The 21554-nt window shown below is 38.3% G+C and overlaps 1 protein-coding gene across 2 annotated transcripts in view; it reads left to right on the top strand.

Annotated features, from left to right (window-relative positions):
- The window catches only part of bmp1b (bone morphogenetic protein 1b), an 81491-nt gene that overhangs the window by 20619 nt on the left and 39318 nt on the right, over positions 1-21554 (top strand). For both annotated transcript variants that reach the window (XM_005155406.5, NM_001039812.1), the window contains 4 exon segments: positions 2396-2574; positions 6356-6461; positions 17469-17593; positions 20177-20292. In XM_005155406.5, the coding sequence (XP_005155463.1) occupies positions 2396-2574; positions 6356-6461; positions 17469-17593; positions 20177-20292 (526 nt within the window).

Below are 21554 nucleotides of genomic sequence, written 5' to 3'. Positions count from 1 at the left end.
ATATTTTTTAAAGTATGACACATATGAGCTTTATAAATGTTTTTTAAACATGTTAAAAAATGTTTTTTTTATAAACAGAATCATATAAAATCTATTAACATTTTAAACCATCTTTTAAAAAGTATTTTTTTTTACAACCGGTCAACCATTAAGAAAAGCTTGCATGTGTTCCAATTATTATTTTTTTAAATGTAGTTTTCTCAAATAGTTTTCAAATGAGCTAGGTTTTAAAAATATAGATGATTGTTTTTTTGTAGCCGTTATTAAAATTTATTTATAATAATAAAAATATTATATTAATAAAATTTTAAAACTTGCTCTGAAACTCACATAGTAAACCCCAATTCCCAAAGTGACTAGGCCATGTGCCACCTGTGATGAAAACACCCTCGCTCTGGATTCAGGGGACACAAAAGCTTATTTAGCCAGCAGGAGCAGATCCTGACCTCACGTTCTGAACCACTGTAGCCTGCTGCTTTCAGCTCATTGTGTGTCTCTGCTGAATTGAGCTCAATTGGCTGAACTGTGAGAAATCAAAAGGATGAAGGATTAACCAAACTTGTCTTGCTTCCTACGACTGGATATTTTCTGTTGGAATTCATTAACACCATTGATGTGTGCGGTGAAAAAAAAAACAAGTAATTGTTTCCAACAAGGTTGCTCAAACGTGCCTTCCATATTTTATGTCCAGCGTCATTTTGCTTTACTCAGACAAATACCTCTAATATGAGAAGACAAACTATCAATCAAAGATTCAGAATCAGTGAGTTTTTATATGCATATATAGTTTTTATGTGCAGTTTATATGCCCCCCCTAAATTATTAGACCCCCTGTTTATTTTTTCCCCAATTTCTGTTTAACAAAGAGAATATTTTTTCAACATTTCTAAACATTATGCTTTTAATAACTCACCTATAATAACTGATTTATTTTATCTTTACCATGATGACAGTACATAATATTTTACTAGATATTTTTCAAGACACTTCTATACAGCTTAAAGTGACATTTACAGACTTAACTAGGTTATTTAGGTTAACTAGGCAGGTTAGGGTAATTAGGCAAGTTATTGTAAAACGGTGGTTTGTTCTGTAGACGAAAAAAATAGCTTAAAGGGGCTAATAATTTTGTCCTTAAAATGGTGTTAAAAAAATTAAAAACTTTTTTTTTGAGCCCAAGTAAAACAAATAAGACTTTCTCTTGAATAAAAAATATTAATCAGACAAACTGTGAAAATTTCCTTGCTCTTTTAAACATCATTTGGGAAATATTAAAAAAAAAAAAAATTTAAAGGGGGGTAATAATTCTGAATTCAACTGTATACACAGTACATTTATTTTTGGAGGGAAGTATCTTATACTCTACAAATCTGCATTTATCAAATTAAAAATAGTTAAAAAATTTGCTAGGAGGGAAAGATGCGTAAAATTGAAGAATTTCTTTTGTAATATAAGTGTTTACACTCTCTTTTCAGTTAATACTTGATGAATAAAAGTTTTTTTTTTAAACTGACCTTGAACTGTTTGGGAGTGTAGCTTCATCACTGTTCAATAATACAAAGAAATCACTCAGATGACATCTAAGATGTTTGAAAGGGGACTAATTATGCAAAACAACTTTATAAAAGAGGTTCAAACACAGTTGTATTGAAACGGTCTGTGAATATAACCAGTTTCTAATTGTAAAAATCTATTAATTACATTTTTTTATAATCACTCTATATCAGGGGTCTCAAATTCAATTTACCTGGGGGCCGCTGCTGGAGGCAGAGTCTGGGTGAGGCTGGGCCTCATCAGGTTTTACACAAGAAATTAATTGTATTAATATTTATTAATTTTTTTAATTTGTTTATATATATATATATATATATATATATATATATATATATATATATATATATATATATATATATGTATATATATATGTATATATATATGTATATATATATGTATATATATATATATATATATATATATATATATATATATGTATATATATATGTATATATATATATATATATATATATATATATATATATATATATATATATATATGTATATGTATATATATGTATATATATATGCATATGTGTATATATATGCATATGTGTGTATATATATATATATATATATATATATATATATATATATATATATATATATATATATGTATATGTGTATGTATATGTGTATATATATGTGTATATATATATATATATATATATATATATATATATATATATATATATATATATATATATATATATATATATATATATACATGTATATGTGTGTGTTTGTCTGCCACTTAAAAGATAGAAAAGCTACATTAAATGACCAGTAGATTAGGAGATGCATTTATTAAATGAATCTAAAGGTGTTTGTTTTCCTGAAGGTGCTGTTCGTTTGTTGGCCGGAGAGGTGGAGGTCCACAGGCCATATCTATTGGGAAAAACTGTGACAAATTTGGGATCGTGGTGCATGAACTCGGACATGTCATTGGATTCTGGCACGAACACACACGACCTGACCGGGACGAACATGTTGATATATTTAGAGAAAACATCCAGCCAGGTGAAGTAACTATTGCTGTCTTTCCACTGAATATGTTGTCCCTTTAACTAGAATTTTACATTTTGAATGCATTATACTAGTGTTGTAATGACGGATTTATGACTAAATGACTGATTGTTTAGTACATATAAAGTCTAATATAGTGTCAATATTTAGTGAAATGCTCTTCTGTAGTGTTCATTCTCTAGCAGTGACAAATAAAGGGTGCTTTCACACTAGCACTTTTGGTCCGCACCCAGGTTTGTTTGACGTCATAGTATGGTACGTTTAGCTAGTGTGAACGTGTCTTCTGAACTCAGGTGCGCACCCGTGAACCGTACCCGAAAGAGGTGGTCTGGGGTGCGGTTTATGCGAACTCTAGTCCGGTTCACTTCTGATGTGAATGCAAACATAGCAAATAATGCAAGTGAACCGCCAACTGTTCAACAAACTATCGGTTTCATAACGTTCGTTCGTATGTATGTGTGTCTGTTTGTGAGTGTGTCCTGTTTCGTACCTTGGTGACACGCGCGGGACTAAGCCAGCGTAAACACAGTGATAATGTCTGCTTGTCTTCTCTAAAAACAGCTTCTGCAGATGCTGTGTGATGTTCTCAATGTGAGCAAGTTGCTTTCTGTATGTCCAAAACCAAAAGCTTCAGTAAAAGCAGAACGACCGCGATGTCTGGAAGTCTTTCCATTTCGCCGCTTGCTTTCGTGACCGTCACTTAGCAACGGCCGTAAACAAAGCAGCAGCTTGATGATGCAAGTGTACCGGGGTTCAGAAGGAAACAAGACAACACAACACAAACCAACCGAGGAGGTGGCAAGGGGAGACGGTTGAACTTGGGTACAGTCCAGTCAATTGAACCAAGTGTCAAAGCACCCTAATTGACTATCCTTGGGTACATCTCCTTGTTCCCCTTGTGTTTGTATATTTTATAAACAGTTGAAGTCAGAATTATTAGCCCCCTGTTTATTTTTTCCCAACTTCTATTTAACGGAGAGAAGATTATTTTTAATACATTTCTAAACATAATAGTTTTAATAACTCATTTCTAATCACTGATTTATTTTATCTTTGCCATGATGACAGTAAATAATATTTTATTAGATATTTTCAAGACACTTCTATACAGCTTAAAGTGACATTTAAAGGCTTAACTGGGTTAATAAGGTGAACTAGGCAGGTTTGGGTAATTAGGCAAGGTTTTGTATAACGATGGTTTGTTCTGTCGACTATCAGAAAAAAAATTTGCTTGAAGGGGCTAATAATTTTGTCCTTTAAATGGTGTTTAAAAAATTTAAAACTGCTTTTATTCTAGCCGAAATAAAACAAATAAGACTTTTTCCAGGAGAAAAAACATTATCAAACATACTGTGAAAATTTCTTTGCTCTGTTAAACATAATTTGGGAAATATTTAAAAAGGACGAATAATTCTGATTTCAACTGTATATGAATGTATTTTGTGTTATCATTTTGGCTGAATTTGTGCCGGAACACGACAGAATCCGAATCCGGCACCTCTGAAATCTGATCCGGCACCTCATTTTACCGATTGAAGCAGTTTACTGATGCTGTGACACATTACCTGATAGATTCAAAAGACGGAAGAGTCGTTAGATAGAGACAAGATTATTAAATATCATGTTTAACAACAATAGTGAGACGCCATCCAGCCGTACATCCTTGATAAACTGTCCGACCTGCACTGCTTTCTGGTTTTGTGCTCAAAGCACCCGCTGACTGCCTGGAGTTTAGATGTGCGCATTTGTTGCCTGCAGTGCATGACAGAATGTGTGTGTGTGTGTGGTCACGTTATCTGCGTTTTCAGTGGTATGGTGTGGATGGAGGGCTGTTCAGAAATGCTATAGGTAAAACGCAGTGTGGATAGTTTTCGTTTTAAAATGCCATTTTAAAACGTAGACGTATTAGTATAAACGGGTCCTAAGTGTGTGTTTTTCACGAGCGGGTTGCTACTGGGGAGGGGCGGAGGATTGCGATGCCAGCTCAGCATCGTGATGTCTATTTGGCCATGCACGATGGCATCATCTTTCAACCCAACCCTATTTTCCAGTCTAAGGCCTTACTCACACTAGGTACAGTTGCATCGAACCGGGCCAAAGCACGCTTGTCCCCCCTCCCGTTTCCCCCGACGGCCCGCACTCACGCCACAAATGGGCTTGGGCATGCTTTTGTCATCGCTGCTGCGCTGTTCAGTGAGAAGCGCTCTCTCACTCAGCAGCACAGTGGAGAGTTCTCTAGTTATATCGTTTCAGTCATTTGTTATGCAGTGACATGCAGTCAAATATTTCGCCAAACAGTCCTTAGGGATGCTGTGACATGCAGTCAGATATTTCGCCGAACAGATCCGGCACTTTTGGCGCGCATAAACAATCATAAAGCTCTCGTGCTGCAAGAATGAGGAGGTCTGCTGAAGGTGCGCAGCTGTCGTGCTGTGAGGAGTTCTCGTCTTTAATAAACTACGGCAGTTTGCGTTCACTGAACAGTAAGAATTATTAATAATCCATATGAAACAGTCCCTTAAAAGTCAAGTCTCACTTTCAGTTTCAGGCTTTGGCGCGTTTTGCACTCACACACAAGTGTACCATGCCAAAGCCCAAGTGAACCGTGCTCAGGCACACCTCTTCCAACCGGGCCAGGGCCGGCCAAGTGAACCGTGCTTGAGCCCGATTCAGCGCACTCACACTTCTCAAACGATCCGGGAAACGGGTCTGGGCACGGTACGGATGGCATAGTGTGAGTAGGCCCTAACTAACACTAATTTAATTAGTTTGGAGACTAGTAGCTTCCTAAAATTGTCCATTAGTAAGTTGATTTTCTGGCTCAGTGTTATCCAGTGTGTTTATTTTTTCAGGTTTATTATAAAATGGGCTGAATGTTGTTTTAAATACTTTCCTCAAAGTAGCACAGGACAAAGCTTTTTGAGATTAATGAGACAGCAGTCATGCTATTGTAATAATTTGTGATGCTGACATACATTGACTGTAATAACGCAAGCTGAAGCTGTTTAAAATGAAGATATATAAAGCTAAAATGATGAATAAATTACTATAAATTCATTTAAAGTCACAATATACAATTGAAGTCTGAAATAGTAGCCCCCCTGTGTATTTTTTCACAATTTCAATTTTTAATATTTTTTTTATAATAATTTTTTTGGGGTTTTCACCTTTATTTTTAATAGGACAGAAGAGAGAATTGACAGGAAAGCATGGGGAGCAGAGAGAGGGGAAGGTTCGGCATAGGATCGTGAGGCGGAATCGAACCCGGGTTGCCGCGAGCACCGGAGTGCATGTGTCGACGCACTAACCACTACACCACTGGCGCCGACTTTACAATTTCTATTTAATGGAGAGATTTCTTTTTAGCAATATTTGATTAGATGTTTTTCAAGATACTAGCATTCAGCTAGTTCAGACATTTAAAGGCTTAACTAGGTTAACTAGGCAAGTTAGGGTAATTAGGCAAGTCTTCTGTAGACTATCGGAAAACGTTCCTTAAGGGGGCTAATAATATTGACCTTTAAATGGTCTTAGTAAAACAAAAAAGACTTTCTCCAGAAGAAAAAAAATATTATTGGAAATACTGTAAAACTCCTTGCTCTGTTAAACATAATTTACAGGAGGGCGAATGATTTTGACTTCAACTGTACCTGTACTGAAAAAGTCTGCTAATGAATATGTGTGCCTCATTATATACTAATCTCCAGAATAGCATGCAGTTTGATGGGATTCAGTGGAGGTGTTTGTGTGATGGAGATTATGTTGAATTTTACAGGTCAGGAGTACAATTTCATAAAGATGGAGCCAGATGATGTGGACTCGCTCGGGGAGGTGTACGATTTCGACAGTATCATGCATTACGCCAGAAACACCTTTTCCAGGTTTGGACTCATAGTTCAGTGTTACTTTTATGCAACTAGATAATATTGTGTTAGAGAGAATTGCATAATGGACTCAAGTTTGGAATTTCTACAAATTTGGAAAGCCTCTTTCTCATAGTGTTGCATTTCTTGAATCAGAAATACAGTAATATTGTTTAACATTATTAGATTCAGAATAACTGTTAAACTATTATTGCAATTAAAATTTATTACTTTAGTTTAAACTGTAATTTATTATACAAAGCTGAAGTTTCAGCATCATTACTTCAGTGTTTATGTCACAAGATCCTTTAGAAATCATTCTAATATGTGACAAAACATGTAGCCTTTTGTAGCATGGGTATTATTTCTATAATATTTTTGGAAGTCGCTAAAGACAACATTGTACATGTCATAATTAATGATTTATTTTAATGGCAAAAACCATTAAAATATAATGAATATTTTTAAAAGGACACCGAAAAATGATTTCTACAGAAGGTATATAAACTGAATTTAAACAAATAAATTTAGTGATATTCAACTTAAATTGTTTGTTTAAATTCAGCCTAAATAAAATAATTTAGTAAATCCAAGGAATTTTTTCAGTGTAGCAAAGGTAATTGTGCTATTATAATAATTTGTGATACGGACATGCATTGACTGTAATAATGCAAGGTTAAAGATCAATCTTGAGATTTTTAAGATTCTTCAGATATGTAAAACTAAAATTAGAAATAAATATAAATAAATTTCTGCACATGGAGTGGATAAAACAGTGGTAGCCAAAAATAACATTGTATCAATCATAATCATTATTTTTCCTTTTATGCCAAAAATTATTATACAAAAATAGTTAATATTTAGTAATATTAGTAATAAATTATTACTACTAATAAATTATTTTTTATTAATAATGTGCATTGGTAATAGCTTAATTTAGACAGCTTTAAAGGAGATATACTCAGAATTTATTTACTTATTTATTTTTTTTATTCAGCTTTCAGATGATAAATTAAAAAATTAATTTTGGTTTGTGTGCAGGTTCACATATGATTATTATGTAACATTTTGGATTAAAAGTAAATAAATAAAAAAACTACTTGTCAAAAGAAAAATTTATTTAAAAACCTTTTTATAAATCTCTTCAACAATAACACATTTAATTGGTACCTTAATGCAGTAAAATCTTTTGTGTGTTTGCAAATGACTAAAAACACTACAAAACTATTTACTTTGTGCTAAATGCCACTCTGGCCTGGCCATGCTGCCTGCTGTCGGCACTTTAATTACACTCTGTGTTGATGTTTGCCTTTGTTTACTCTCCAACAAGTTAAATTCCTTTGACTAATTTTAAGCACTTATTGCAGTGTGATTTGAATGCTTGTTGTTTTAATTAAGAGGTTGAAGTATGATCCCTGTGTTTTACTTATATATTTTTTCTTATTATATATATATATATATATATATATATATATATATATATATATATATAACCCAAAAACAAAGCTTATGTCATCATTTACTCACCTAATTGGAGTGTTTTTGTACTGCTAAACAGGAAAGAAGATATTATGAAGAATGTTGGAAGCCTGTAGCCTAAATTGTAGCCTGTAATTGACTTCTGTAGTGTTTGTTTTTTTCTTTACTAAGGAAGTCAATGGTTAAAGTTTTCCAACATTTTTAAAATATCATCTTTTGTGCTCAAAGAAGACAGAAACACTAACAGATTTGGAGCAGATGAAGGGTATGAAATGATGGCAGAATGTTCATGTTTGCTTGAACTGTGCCTTTAAGAGTGTAGATTTGTGCTGATGGTCAGAGCAGGATCTCTGACTGCTGACGAACCTGCTGTTAGCGGTTTGAGGATGGAGACGCTGAAGCTTTGAGGGCTGGTTGTTTAGGACAAGAGGAAGGAATTCAGACACAGAGCCAAAAATGAAGTGCAGTCAGACTTTTAGGCAGAGTGTCTTTTGGCCGGTTCATCACACAAAGCTTCAGCGCTTTGATTATGTTGAAAACATTTTGCAAACAACAAGCCGTAACCAGCACAGATTCATTTTCAAGGCTGCTGCGTTTAGCTTTAGGTAAAAAGTATACTTAGGCTTAAATGAATTTTTAAAATCTAGTTTAAATCTTAATCTGTAATCTTGATTAATCTAGATTAAAATGGCTCATTTGAATTCCCTGAAGGCTTTCAGAATATGTGTACTACACAAATAATGACTTAGGCCCCGTTTACACTAGTGCGTTTTAGTTTGAAAACGCATAAGTTTTGCTACGGTTACGCCATCCGTCCACACTACGCCGGAGTTCTCGAGCGCCGAAAACGGAGCTTTTTGAAAACGCTGGAGAGGCCGTTTTCATTCTAAAACGCTGCTGCTCCGTCTCAGTGTGGATGGGGAAAGACGGAGACATCTGAAAACGGAGGCGGGGCTGCAAACGTTCGCCTATCTGATTGGGGCTTTTCCTCAATATTAAGTAGCCCACACACAGTTCAGTCTCGCATCCTCTTCTTGTAAGTTCAGACTTCGCAAGTTTGATCAAGGCTGCAGTCTCCCCCTTCTCAGTTTGATATGGAAAACATACCGAGGACACGCGTAAATCTTCAAAGGGAACAGTGTACTTTATAACTTCATTCACATCACATTGGCTACGTTGTTTCACTTTCTCAACAATAAAATGTAAACATGATTTAAGGAACTGCCTATTTTCTTTTTAATATTAGAAAACTTAACAGACAGCAGAAATGTTGAGGCGTCGTGCTGCATATATGGGTGCATCTTCACTGTGTGGATATTTATAACAAAACGGAGCCGATAACAACTGCCTCCTTTCAATTTCAGTGAAAATACGAAACGCACCCTCTCTTTTGCTGAATATCAGTTTTAATAATCGATAATTATAAAAGTATAACATACAATAAGTTTATACATTGTAGGAAATAAAGGCAAGCGATCAGTCAATGTACCTGGATTAATCATTAACTTATCTTTGCGCTTAACCAAAACATGTTACCCGTGAAGTAACTTAGTAGATTCCAATGACCAAAGTCAGGGAATTGGCCTATGTCGTTAGATAAAGACAACAACATGAATGAAATATCACGTTTAGCAAATATAGTGAGATTAGATCCAGCGGGAGATGCATGATGAGCAGTCCGACAAGCAGAGCTCTCATCTGGGTAGAAATGCTGGAGTGCTTGCCCGAGAGTGTGTGTGTGGTCACGTGATGTGCGTTTTCAGCGTTTTGGTGTGGACGGAGAGCAGTTCAGAAACGCTGGGTAAAACGCGAGTGTGGACGCGGATCGTTTTCATTCTACAACGCCGTTTTAAAACTAAAACGCACTAGTGTAAACGGGGCCTTAAAGTAAGTCTTTGGGTTTCTCAAGCCAGGTGGCACTTCAGACCAGGGGCTCATCTCCTGTTTCCAAAATGCATCACAAACTGCTTGAGAAACTGTTCTACTTTGATAATGAAAATAAATGATGTTCTGCTTATTCAGCTAAACTGAAGGCCTACATAAGCCTCAAGCAGCGATTTTTAATGACCATAATCTGACTAAAGTTGTTACGAGAACCAGCGATCGCTCTCCGGAGATCGCTGGCTTCCACTATACTTGGACTACACTTCTGCCTTCTCCTGGACTGCATTTGCATACATGCACTTCTCCTAGACACCCATGCTCACTCATCTGCTTGATTACATTCACCACCTGAACCTTGTCACAGATTGATAGCACACCATTCATAAGCCACTCTTGCACCCTTCCAGTTTGCCGAGTCTTGTTTACTTCATTGTGACATTACAACGCGTTTGCCTGTCTTGTTTCTCCGTGTTTGTACCTAGCCTTGAATCCTTGTTATCCTGTTTAGCCGCCTGCCTTTCGACCTTTTGCCTGTTTACCGTTTACAATTCTGGACTGCCTTTATATACCCGTTTGCACCTGTATGACCATTGCTTGCCTGACGCTGAATAAACCTGCATATTGGATCTTACCTCCAGTTGTATCTGTCACTCCCTCCCCCGGTCGTTACAAAAGTCGTAACTGAACTAAACAGAAATGGAATTAAGACATGTGAAGTATGCAGATATTAGTGGCATTATTGAAGTAAACACTGCGATAAAAGTATTACCGTCATGTAGGACTTATCATGTACGCCATATTTTCAGACAAGATCCACACATATGGCTGTCATTAAAGGACCACACACACACACACAGACACACACATATCGCAAAATGCAGAAGTTTTTTCTTTTCATTTGGCGTACGTTATTAAATTCTATAACACTCTCACCAGTCCTTACACCTTATTTGCATCTAATACCCCAGTTTATCATGGGGGGCATGAATGAAATGTTCATTAGTGAAAGTGAAACTGCCGAACTGCAGTTAAAGTCAGCCAAAATTACGAAAAACTCTTACATGAAAGCACTTCACGTAAACACCTTAATTATATTATTGTCTATTAAGGCAAACAAGTAGACTACAATTGTCCATGTAAGCTTAGTCAGTGGTGTCTTTGAAGTAAGTAAAAGATCCAGAAGGGAATCCTGCTGATTTGATTCAAAAGGGCACTTTTTTGTCAGACAACTCACCGGTTGACTTTCAAAGCACCCAGTCCATTTTATTTGTATATGTTTTACTCGTACGGTGCCTGATAGTTAGATGTTGAGCTAACATTAATCAGATTCACTCTAGTGAACTGCATCTATGTTAGCACACCACGTTTGATGTGGTAATTTCACAGTAGAAATACACACAGGTTCGAAGACTCGTTCTCGCTATCTACAGTGCAATTTGGCCAGGTATACATCCGCGCTAAAATATCAAGGTGAAAGTCATCATAGCTTGCGTAGAATAGACAGCTCCCAACGCAACTTTGAGAACAGATAACGGTGATACTTTTTTTTTATTGCCAAATAAGAGTCTCGCGTCAACGCAGCACGTTAACACTGATAACGGCCCACCACTAGTAAAAAGTCACATTACTTTGTATTACTGTACTCAGGGTTCCCATTAGAGATTATTAATATAATAAACTTTTATTAAAGCCACCATCTGCCCAGAGTTTGTTCTAATAGGTTTTGGGCCATATGGGCTGGTATTTTTTGCTGTTTTTTTTCCATTTATTTGAAAGTTTCTCCAAACACATTGTAACAACGCATACTGAAATGTGACAAGATTCCAGTGACAAGTAACTTGTGTGACCGCACTAGACAGGACATGACAAAAAAGTTTAAATACCAAAGCCATTTAATAGAGGAGAATAGTGCACTGCACTCCCAATTAAATTGTTAATAAACCAAAATAATTTCCTTGAATAACCTGAGAAAACACCCAAACACACTCATTCAACCACACACTCAAACACTACGGCCAATTACCTATAGTGCATGTGTTTTTACTGTGGGGCAAACCGAAGCACCCAGAGGAACCCCACACCAACAGGGGGAGAACATAAAACTCCACAAAAACACCAACTAGTCCAGACAAGACGAGAGATAATTTTTGAGAAATTATTATAACTTTTCTTAAAAGTCAAGTTTACACACAATAAGATTATTATGCCTCTCAAAAAGGCTGTGGTGTCGAGGTTTTGTAAGTTTCTGACTGGCTATTTGACTACATTTGAGTTAATTGGAGGCACAACTGTAGAATAGTATTTAAAGAAAACCTCAAACACGCTGCTTCCTTGTGTGACAACATGGGAAAATCAACAAGCCAGAATCAACAAAAAAGCCAGATTACAATTTGCTAAATTACACTGGGGAAAAAGACTAATTTTTGTAGACATGTCCTGTGGTTTGACATAACGAATATTGAACTGTTTGGCCATAATGACCAGTGTTACATTTGGAGGACAAAGGGGAAAGCTTACAAGCCTAGCAACACCATCCTAACTTTGAACTATGGGGGCGGAAGCATAATGTTGTGGGGCTGTTTTGCTGCAGGAGGGACTGGTCCACTTCACAGCATAGATGGCATCATGAAGAAAGAACATTATGTGGAAATACTTAAGCAACATCTCAGGACATCAGCCAGGAAATTAAAACTTGGCCACAAATAGGTCTTCCAAACAGACCATGACTCTGAGTATACTGCCAAATGAGTTAAAATGTGCTTTAAGGACAACAGAGTGAAAGTTTTGGAGTGGCCATCACAAAGCCCTGAACTCAATCCCATGGAAAATAAGTGTGCAGAGTTGAAAAATCTTGTGCGAGCAAAACAAATCTGACTCAGTTACACCAATTCTGTCAGGAGGAATGGGCCAAATTCCTTCAAACTATTGTGAGAAGCTTGTAGAAGGATACCCAAAACAATTGACCAAAGTTATACAGTTTAAAAGCAAAGCTAAAAAATACCAAGGAAATACATTTAAATTTACATTTAGTCATTTAGCAGACGCTTTTATCCAAAGCGACTTACAAATGAGGACAAGGAAGCAATTTACACAACTAAGAGCAACAATGAATAAGTGCTGTAGGCAAGTTTCAGGTCTGTAAAGTCTAAGAAGGGAAGTATTAGTAGTATTAGTATTTTTTTTGTTGTTGGTACAGTTAGTGTGATATTCAGAGAGGCAATTGCAGATTATGAAGTGAAGTGGAGACTAAATAGTTGAGTTTTTAGTCTTTTCTTGAAAACAGCGAGTGACTCTGCTGTTCTGATGCAGTTAGGGAGTTCATTCCACCAACTGGGCAGATTGAACGCGAGCGTTCGCGAAAGTGATTTCTTCCCTCTTTGGGATGGAACCACGAGGCGACGTTCATTCACAGAACGCAAGTTTCTGGAGGGCACATAAATCTGCAGAAGTGAGAGCAGATAAGGAGGAGCAAGGCCAGAAGTCACTTTGTAGGCAAACATCAGAGCTTTGAATTTGATGCGAGCAGCAACTGGCAGCCAGTGCAAATGGACTAGCAGCGGAGTTACATGTGCTCGTTTAGGTTCATTGAAGACCACTCGTGCTGCTGCGTTCTGGAGCAGCTGAAGAGGCTTGATAGAGTTAGCTGGAAGCCCAGCTAGTAGAGAGTTGCAGTAATCCAGTTTTTAGAGAACAAGAGCTTGAACAAGGAGTTGAGCTGCATGTTCAGATAAGAAGGGTCGGATCTTTCTGATGTTATAGAGTGCGAATCTGCACGATCGAGCAGTTCTAGAAATGTGGTCAGAGAAGTTTAGTTGGTCATCAATCGTTACTCCAAGGCTTTTCACCATTTTGGATGCAGTAATGGTTGCCCCATCCATCTGGATTGAAAAGTTATGGTGTAGAGTCGAAAATGTCGAAATGTGTGTAAACTTTTGACTGTCTAGAAATTAATGCAAATTTCTCAAAAAACTAAATCTCTCATTATTCTGGCATCATTCAGGTAATCCTAACAGATCTAAAAAAGTAAACGTTTAGTATTATTTACCAACAGACATTTAGAAAAATGGTTATGTTGCTTTTTTTAGAGAGTAAAACTTCTGGTTTAAACTGTTATCCACAACTTGGTTTTGATGGCGATTCTCCTCCAGAAATGACAGCGACTCTGTTCACAAGACTGTGGGCATTTGAGTAGTTGCTGTCATGTGATGTTCATTTGACAGGATGGCCTGTAGCTCACGTTCCTTTTATACAGATTACAAAATTGGATTACTTTTGTCTTCAAGTGTACTTGGTTCATTTAAAAGTACAGATTTCAAGCATTGTGTGGATATATGTGTTATGTCCGTGAAGCAAGTATTCACTGAGATTCCAGTGCGTTTGTTTTCCACTAAACTGTCGTAAAAGCACTAGTCTGATCCAAGCTTCCCCCCGGAGAAACTTTAATCTATAGCGATCGATATTTGGCTCATGTACTAGTAGGCGGGGCTTCATTCGCCATATTAACCGTTACACTTTTCCCCGTTCAGAACTATACGAGTGACATGTCTTGTGTATTCCATAGTCTTTGGGAAAAATTGGAAATCACTGGCCTATAGTGAATAGATAAGCCTGTCGTAACTTCTGTTTCATGCTAACTTTAAAGACATCATGGAAATTGTCCTGAGCAAAATACATGCATCTATTGTTGGTCTTCTGAAGTGCAAACTCAAGAGCAACTACTCATCAATTTATGAAAGACTCTTGGAATCCAGCGAGGTTTGTCTGCGATTTGTTATATTTAATGTTTCACAAAGTGGCCTCTCTCCTGCTGGCCTCTGAACTGGGAATTTTCACGTTGTGCGGTTTTACCTCCAGCATTCTGCAATCAGGGGATCCTGGAATTGGGCCATAACAAATAAAGGCCTTCCAGCCTTTTTGTCCTGGACAATTGCAGGGCTGCAGGGCTGTTGTTCTCCGGCATGCGAGATGAGCTCCAGGGAGGCGATGCTTTCGGCTGGCCTCTGACTGCTCTCAGTCCACATGCTGGCCATTCAGGGCACTGTCGCCATGGGAACTATGCCAGAGCAAGCCACAATCATTCTGCTCTCAGAACAGCACAGAGAGACAGTATATACGTATATTTATGATCCATACTGTGGACCATTAAATTTGATTCACAGGAATAATGCTGAGTGCAAGCTCAATCTCTGACGTCATAAATGTTTACAGTGGCCTCAAAAGTATAAAGACACCATCCTGAGCACCAAATCTTTGTGGACCCTTTTCACAAGACTGTTATGACGTGTTTAACACCCATCAGTGTCTTAAAATATTGTTCAAGAGTTCACACTTTGCTGATGATTGATTATGAAGCTTGTTTGACATGCTGTCCTAGGTGAGAGCCCTGAGCTTTTAAGATCCTCGAGCCTGGGGCTCCCTCCCGTTTGCAAGGCAAGAGGGGAGTTTGAGCTCTGGTAGCTCTTGAGAACTCCCCTGCTGTAGTAGCTAATGAACAGATAGTGATTGCTCTTAAGAGATAACTACTAACTAGGTGCATGTCTATGGTGCTTACGTTGCATGTTTTTGGACGTTGGGAGGGAACCGGGGAACCCAGGGAAACCGACGTGAGCATGGGGAGAACTTGTAAACTCCACACAGAAACAACGGCTGACTTGGTAAACACTAGAACCAGTGACGTTCTTGCTGTAAGACAACAATGCTAACCACTGGGCCACCGTGCCAGCCATCTAGGAAAGGAGGAGGAGTAGGGGGGAAGGGGGGATTCTTCAAAATGAAGATGGCTGTGATATGGAACGTAGGGTATTTATTGGGGGTTAGGAATTGTCTGATTGGTGAATCATAAATTGGATAATGCAAGCCGGAAGCAATCATAAGCACTTGATCCTTTCAAAATTAGTTTTTAAATAAACTTCACAAAGTTTTTAATGTTTCAAATTATGAACATTTATATGTATTTATGTATTCCCACTACCTGTCAAAAGTCTTATCGCCTATTCGAGTTTTAGGAACAAGTTCATCAGGATTCTTTGGATTCATCTTCAATGCCTCCTCCATCTTACCCCAGACATGCTCAACAATGTTCATGTCTGGTGATTGGGCTGGCCAATCCTGGAGCACCTTGACATTTGCTTTTAGGAGCTTTGATGTAGAGGCTGAAGTATGAGGAGCGCTATCCTGCTGGAGAATTTGCCCTCTCCTGTGGTTTGTAATGTAATGGGCAGCACAAATGTCTTGATACCTCAGGCTGTTGATGTTGCCATCCACTCTGCAGATCTCTCGCATGCCCCCATACTGAATGTAACCCCAAACCATGATTTTTTCCTCACAAATCTTGGATCCATGCAGGTTCCAATAGGTTTTCTGCTATGTTTGTGATGATTCTTCTGAAAAAATGACTTTCTGACACTTTTCCAAATAATCAACTAGAAGTCAAGTTATTTGTTGCTCTTACAACTGGGATCCACGACAATACTTTAGTCAGGTAGTATTTGTATAATATCATCCTTGCATCAAATAACAAAAAGCTAATTACTGCTTAAGGCGTTTGTAATGTCCAAAGATATGATGTATAGGTGATTTAGATGAACTAAATTGGTTATAGTGTGTGAATGTGAGCATGCATGGGTGTTTCCCAGTACTGGGTTGCGGCTGGAAGGGCATCCACTGCGTAAAACAAATACTGGAATAGTTGGCGTTTAATCAGCTTTAGCAATAAGGGAATAATACAGCCATTTTACCTGGCAGCCCAAGACTGGTTACTCACTGAAGCTAAGCAGGGCTAAGCCTGGTCAGTAGCTGAATGGGAGACCTCTAGGGAACACTAGGTTGCTGTTGGAAGTGGTGTTAGTGAGGCCAGCAGGGGGCGCTCAACCTGTGGTCTGTGTGAGTCCTAATGCCCCAGTAAAAGTGAAGGGGACACTACACTGCCGCCATCTTTCAGATGAGACGTTAAACCAAGGTCCTGACTTTCTGTGTTCATTAAAAATCCCATGGCACTTCTCGTGAAAGAGCAGGGGTTTAACCCCGGTGTCCTGGCCAAAGTCCCTCTATCAGCCCTTACGATCATGGCCTCCCAATCATCCCCTTCCACCGAATTGGCTCTATCACTGTCTCTCCACTCCACCAATAGCTGGTGTGTGTGGTGAGCGCACTGGCACCGTTGTCCTGTGGCAGCTGTCGCATCATCCAAGTGGATTCTGCACACTGGTGGTGGTGTGGAGAGACCCCCCTCATGATTGTAAAGCGCTTTGGGTGTATGGCCATACACAATAAATGCGCTATATAAATACACATTACATTACATTACAATAAGCCTAAGGAAAATGAATAAAATGCTAACATATTTCCTTGCTTAAGCAGCACTTATTTTATAAAAAAAATGTAAAAAAATTACTGGATGGTGAACAATTTTGGCTTCAACTATAATATGTTGTTCTTTTTGGATTCCTGGTAAGAGGCTACCTGGATTGCATTGTGTAGAGTACAATACAAAGTCTATGATGACAAAGTCTAATCTAATCTTAAATGCTTCTCTCTACACTCTCATCATCTCAATACATGATCTGATTCATTTTTCAGATGCCTTCTCTTGATTGCAAAGAGCTTCTCAGGGTTCACTAAAAAATAATTGGACCGCTGTCACTTTTCTTTTTGGAAAAATAGGGGCATCTATCTTGATACCATGCTGCCGAAGTATGACGTTGATGGAGTGCGGCCCCCCATCGGCCAGCGGACGAGACTGAGCAAAGGAGACATCGCTCAGGCCAGAAAATTATACCGATGTCCAAGTAAGTGTCCCTTTGAACTGCAACCGTAAGAACTGCAAGAAAAGATGTCAGAATCTTAAGATGTAAACTCAGAAATGACCAATTAGAATACTTCTTGCTGTTTCTGGCAAGATTTTACTCCCAGTCATGGTGCTTTCGATTCCTGCTCTCTCTGGGAAATGATACGGGATTTCTGGGAATACAATTTCAGATTCAGGTTTACTCTACAGGATTCTTCAGGGTGTAAAAATGGATGTTCAGGATGTCCTATAACTCACCTTATTTTACAACCTGTGCTTAATTGATCATTTAAAAATAAAAAAAAAATCTAAATATTAAAATTTTAAAACTATATGTGTGATTATAAAAATATAAACAGGTGAAGATGGTGTTGTTAGCCCTTTTGTATTTATGTATATCCCAAGTCATGTTTAACAGAGCAAGGTATTTTTTCCACAGTATTTCCTGTGCCTAAAGAGTCAGATGGAATATATATATATATATATATATATATATGCCTGGTCTGATGAGTCTTCATTTCAGCTGTGACATTCGGATGGTCGGGTCAGAATTTGGCATCAACAACATGAAAGCACGGATTCATCCTGTCCTGTATCATTGGTTCAGGCTGCTAGTGTAATGGTGTGGGGGATATTTTCTCGGCTCACTTTGTGCCCATTAGTACCCATTGTGCCAATGCCACTGCCTACCTAGTTTAGTTAAGTTAATTTATTTATAAAGCACAATAAAACAACAGTTGTGGCTCATTGTGCTGTACAAACTTAACAACAAATTATCAAACAATATAAAGATATAACAACATATAATACATCCAACATACCACACAGCTTCAATGGTAAGTAAGACACCAGATAGGTACAGTAGGGTCAATTTTCTCCCAATTTAAAAGCTCTTCTTTGGAGTTTAAGGGTGCTTTCACATCTGTAGTTCGCTTCATTTGGTCCGGACCAAGAGCAATAAATAGAACATTGTTGCATTTTCTGCCGTCTTTGGGTCGTTTTCACACCACACTGCTGGCTTTGGTCCGAAACAGTTGAAACAAACCAAAATGCAGTCATCTGCCAAAATCCTAAACACTCATTGGCCCAATGTTTTTGAGTAAAGCTCCTAAACTGCTTTTGGATTGGTCGGAATTCATGTGCGGGAAAATGCCAATAAATCCCGGCAAGTAAACAAACCGGCAGACACAAAATGCTGCTTTTTACTCTGGAGGACGACTGCGCTGGTTGAGTGTATCCCTGCTTTAGACCAGCTATACATTTCGAGAATGAAGCGCGGCCGCGGCTGGAAAACAATGTTTTAATGCATCGCACGTCACTTCAGGAGGAGGTGTTAATTAATTTAGCTAAACTGCGACATGGTCACCTTGCGGAAATATCACCAACGATCCATCAGGTAATGTATTCCCCTCTCTCTCTCTCTCTGTTGGTAAAGCGCTGTCAACAAATATTTTCCCTCCATATCCCATAATGCACAGCGCATCGGCTTACAGCAGCTGGATTAGTCCAAAAGGCGCAGTACTTTCTGCGGTTGGACCTGTTTTAGTACGGATCATATTCTCACCACAAACTAACTGCTCCAGGGTTAGTTTGAAAGCGTACCGAGACCACCTTTTCAAGCAGGTCTCGGTGCGCTTATTTGGTCCGCTTTTGGTGCGCACTCGAGTACGATTGCTGCATTCTCACCTGCCCAAACGAACCGCACCAAAAGGGGAAACGAACTATTGCGATTCAATCGAACTAAATGAGGCTGGTGTGACAGCACCTTAAGTTTCCCTCTGAACAAAGATTCTTTGGAAATTGTTCTAATGGACATGGGTTACCCGTTCCACATTTTAGAACCTACTACTGAGAGAGCTCAATCACCTTTTTAGCATTTGGAAAAACTAGCATTTTCTGGTTAGATGACCTTAAACATCTGCAAGATAATTTAACAGTGATGAGATTAGACCGATAAGTCGGAGCCAGGTCATTTAAAACCTTCAAAACATACATTCAAATTTTAAACTCACTTTTTAAAATGCTATAGCTTGTCAGCAACCAATTTAGAGAGCACAGGATGGGAGTAATGTGGCTAAACTTGCGAGTGCCAGTAAGAAGCCTAACGGCTACGTTTTGAACCACTCGAAGACGATTTATATAAGATTACATTACATTACAGTATTCTTGAAAGAGGCTTCACATTTCAGCAGTTTTCTTTTGTTGCAGAAATATGACCACAGTGGCCTTCTCCTCTATTTTTAAATCAATGACACCAATCTATTGTCTATCATCCTGAATGTCATTTTTCCTTCTGCAAAGTTTGGAGTCTTTGAAGACAGATGCAGCAGTGGCTATAACGTCTCCATCTGCAGTGAGAGAGCAAAACGGCTGTATTATTATCAACCATAACAGAACATTTGGTTTTGCGTTCATCTGCTTTAATCTTAGCTGGGACGATGATGATTTCCCACTTCAGAATCAAAGCGTGATCCGTAAAGCTGACCCTACCATCTGCACGACTCCTACTGTTTTCCAATAAGAGGATGCGGTTTCCAGGTCAAGCATCTGTGAGTTTGTGTGGATGTGGTTTTTCTGTGCACAGGATGTGGCGAGAGTCTTCAGGACAGCGCTGGAAACTTCTCCTCCCCTGGGTTCCCCAACGGATATGCCGCATATCTGCACTGTATATGGAGGATATCGGTCACGCCAGGGGAGAAGGTACAACAACCTCACATGGAATATAGTATACAGTGCTCAGCATATAGAAAGACACCCCTCACAAATCTATGTTTTAAATTCATATCATTTAGTCATTTAGCAGACGCTTTTATCCAAAGTGGCTTACAAAATAGGACAAGGAAGCAATTTACACAACTATAAGAGCAACAATGAATAAGTGCTATAGGCAAGTTTCAGGTCTGTACAGTGTAAGAATCAAAACATTAGTAATTTTTTTTGTTGTAATACAGTTAGCTGTACAACCAGAGAGGCAATTGCAGATTAGGAAGGAAAGTGGAGACTAAATAGTTGAGTTTTTAGTCGTTTCTTGAAGACAGCGAGTGACTCTGCCGTTCTGATGCAGTTAGAGAGTTCATTCCACCAACTGGGCAGATTGAATGCGAGAGTTCGGGAAAGTGATTTCTTCCCTCTTTGGGATGAAACCATGAGGCGACGTTCATTCACAGAACGCAAGTTTCTGGAGGGCACATAGATCTGCAGAAGTGAGAGCAGATAAGAAGAAGCAAAGCCAGCAGTCGCTTTGTAAGCAAACATCAGAGCTTTGAATTTGATGCGAGCAGCAACTGGCAGCCAGTGCAAACGGATGAGCAGCGGAGTGACATGTGCTCTTTTAGGTTCATTAAAGACCACTCGTATGCCGAGCTAGTGCTGTTCTCATGCTGATAAACTTCCGGTTACCTGGTATTGTTAGTTTTTTTTCCATTTTACAGCATCGATGTTGTAATATAGTTAAAATACAATCAGTTAAATAGACTCTGGCATTCATTTAGTTGCTCAAGACAAAAAGCCGTTTACATGCACTCACCCGTCAGAATCGGCAGGCTAGCGCAGAAGCTCCATTGAATATACTGGGGTAAAATAAATGCTCATATTTTAAAGATATGGTGGGGGAAAATGTGATTTAATGCAGTGCTTCTTGTACAAGCTGAGACCCACTTTACATCGGATATCACTCAGCCAGTGGAAATCGCTGATTTTTAAAGAAAACAGACCTTAAACGCGCCAATTTTGCAATGGCAAACAGTTCACCGGAAGCGCTTAACCCAGGTTACTGGCAAATTAAAAGTCCTATTAGCATGCTTCGGCATATACCCCATAGGAAGCTATACAATATTATATTTATGCATATACATTAGATTAGTCATTACTGAAGCCAGAGCTGGAGCTTATCTAACAAAATAATTTATGATAACTGTTACGCCCCGAGTCTAGGGGAAAACAACATGGGGCATAATAAACAG

The sequence above is a fragment of the Danio rerio genome, chromosome 10 (genome assembly GCF_049306965.1).
Source record: "Danio rerio strain Tuebingen ecotype United States chromosome 10, GRCz12tu, whole genome shotgun sequence".
Classification (NCBI taxonomy): Eukaryota; Metazoa; Chordata; class Actinopteri; order Cypriniformes; family Danionidae; genus Danio; species Danio rerio.
The sequence above is the reverse complement of the archived record's forward strand: the minus strand, read 5'-3'. Positions and strand labels throughout refer to the sequence as shown.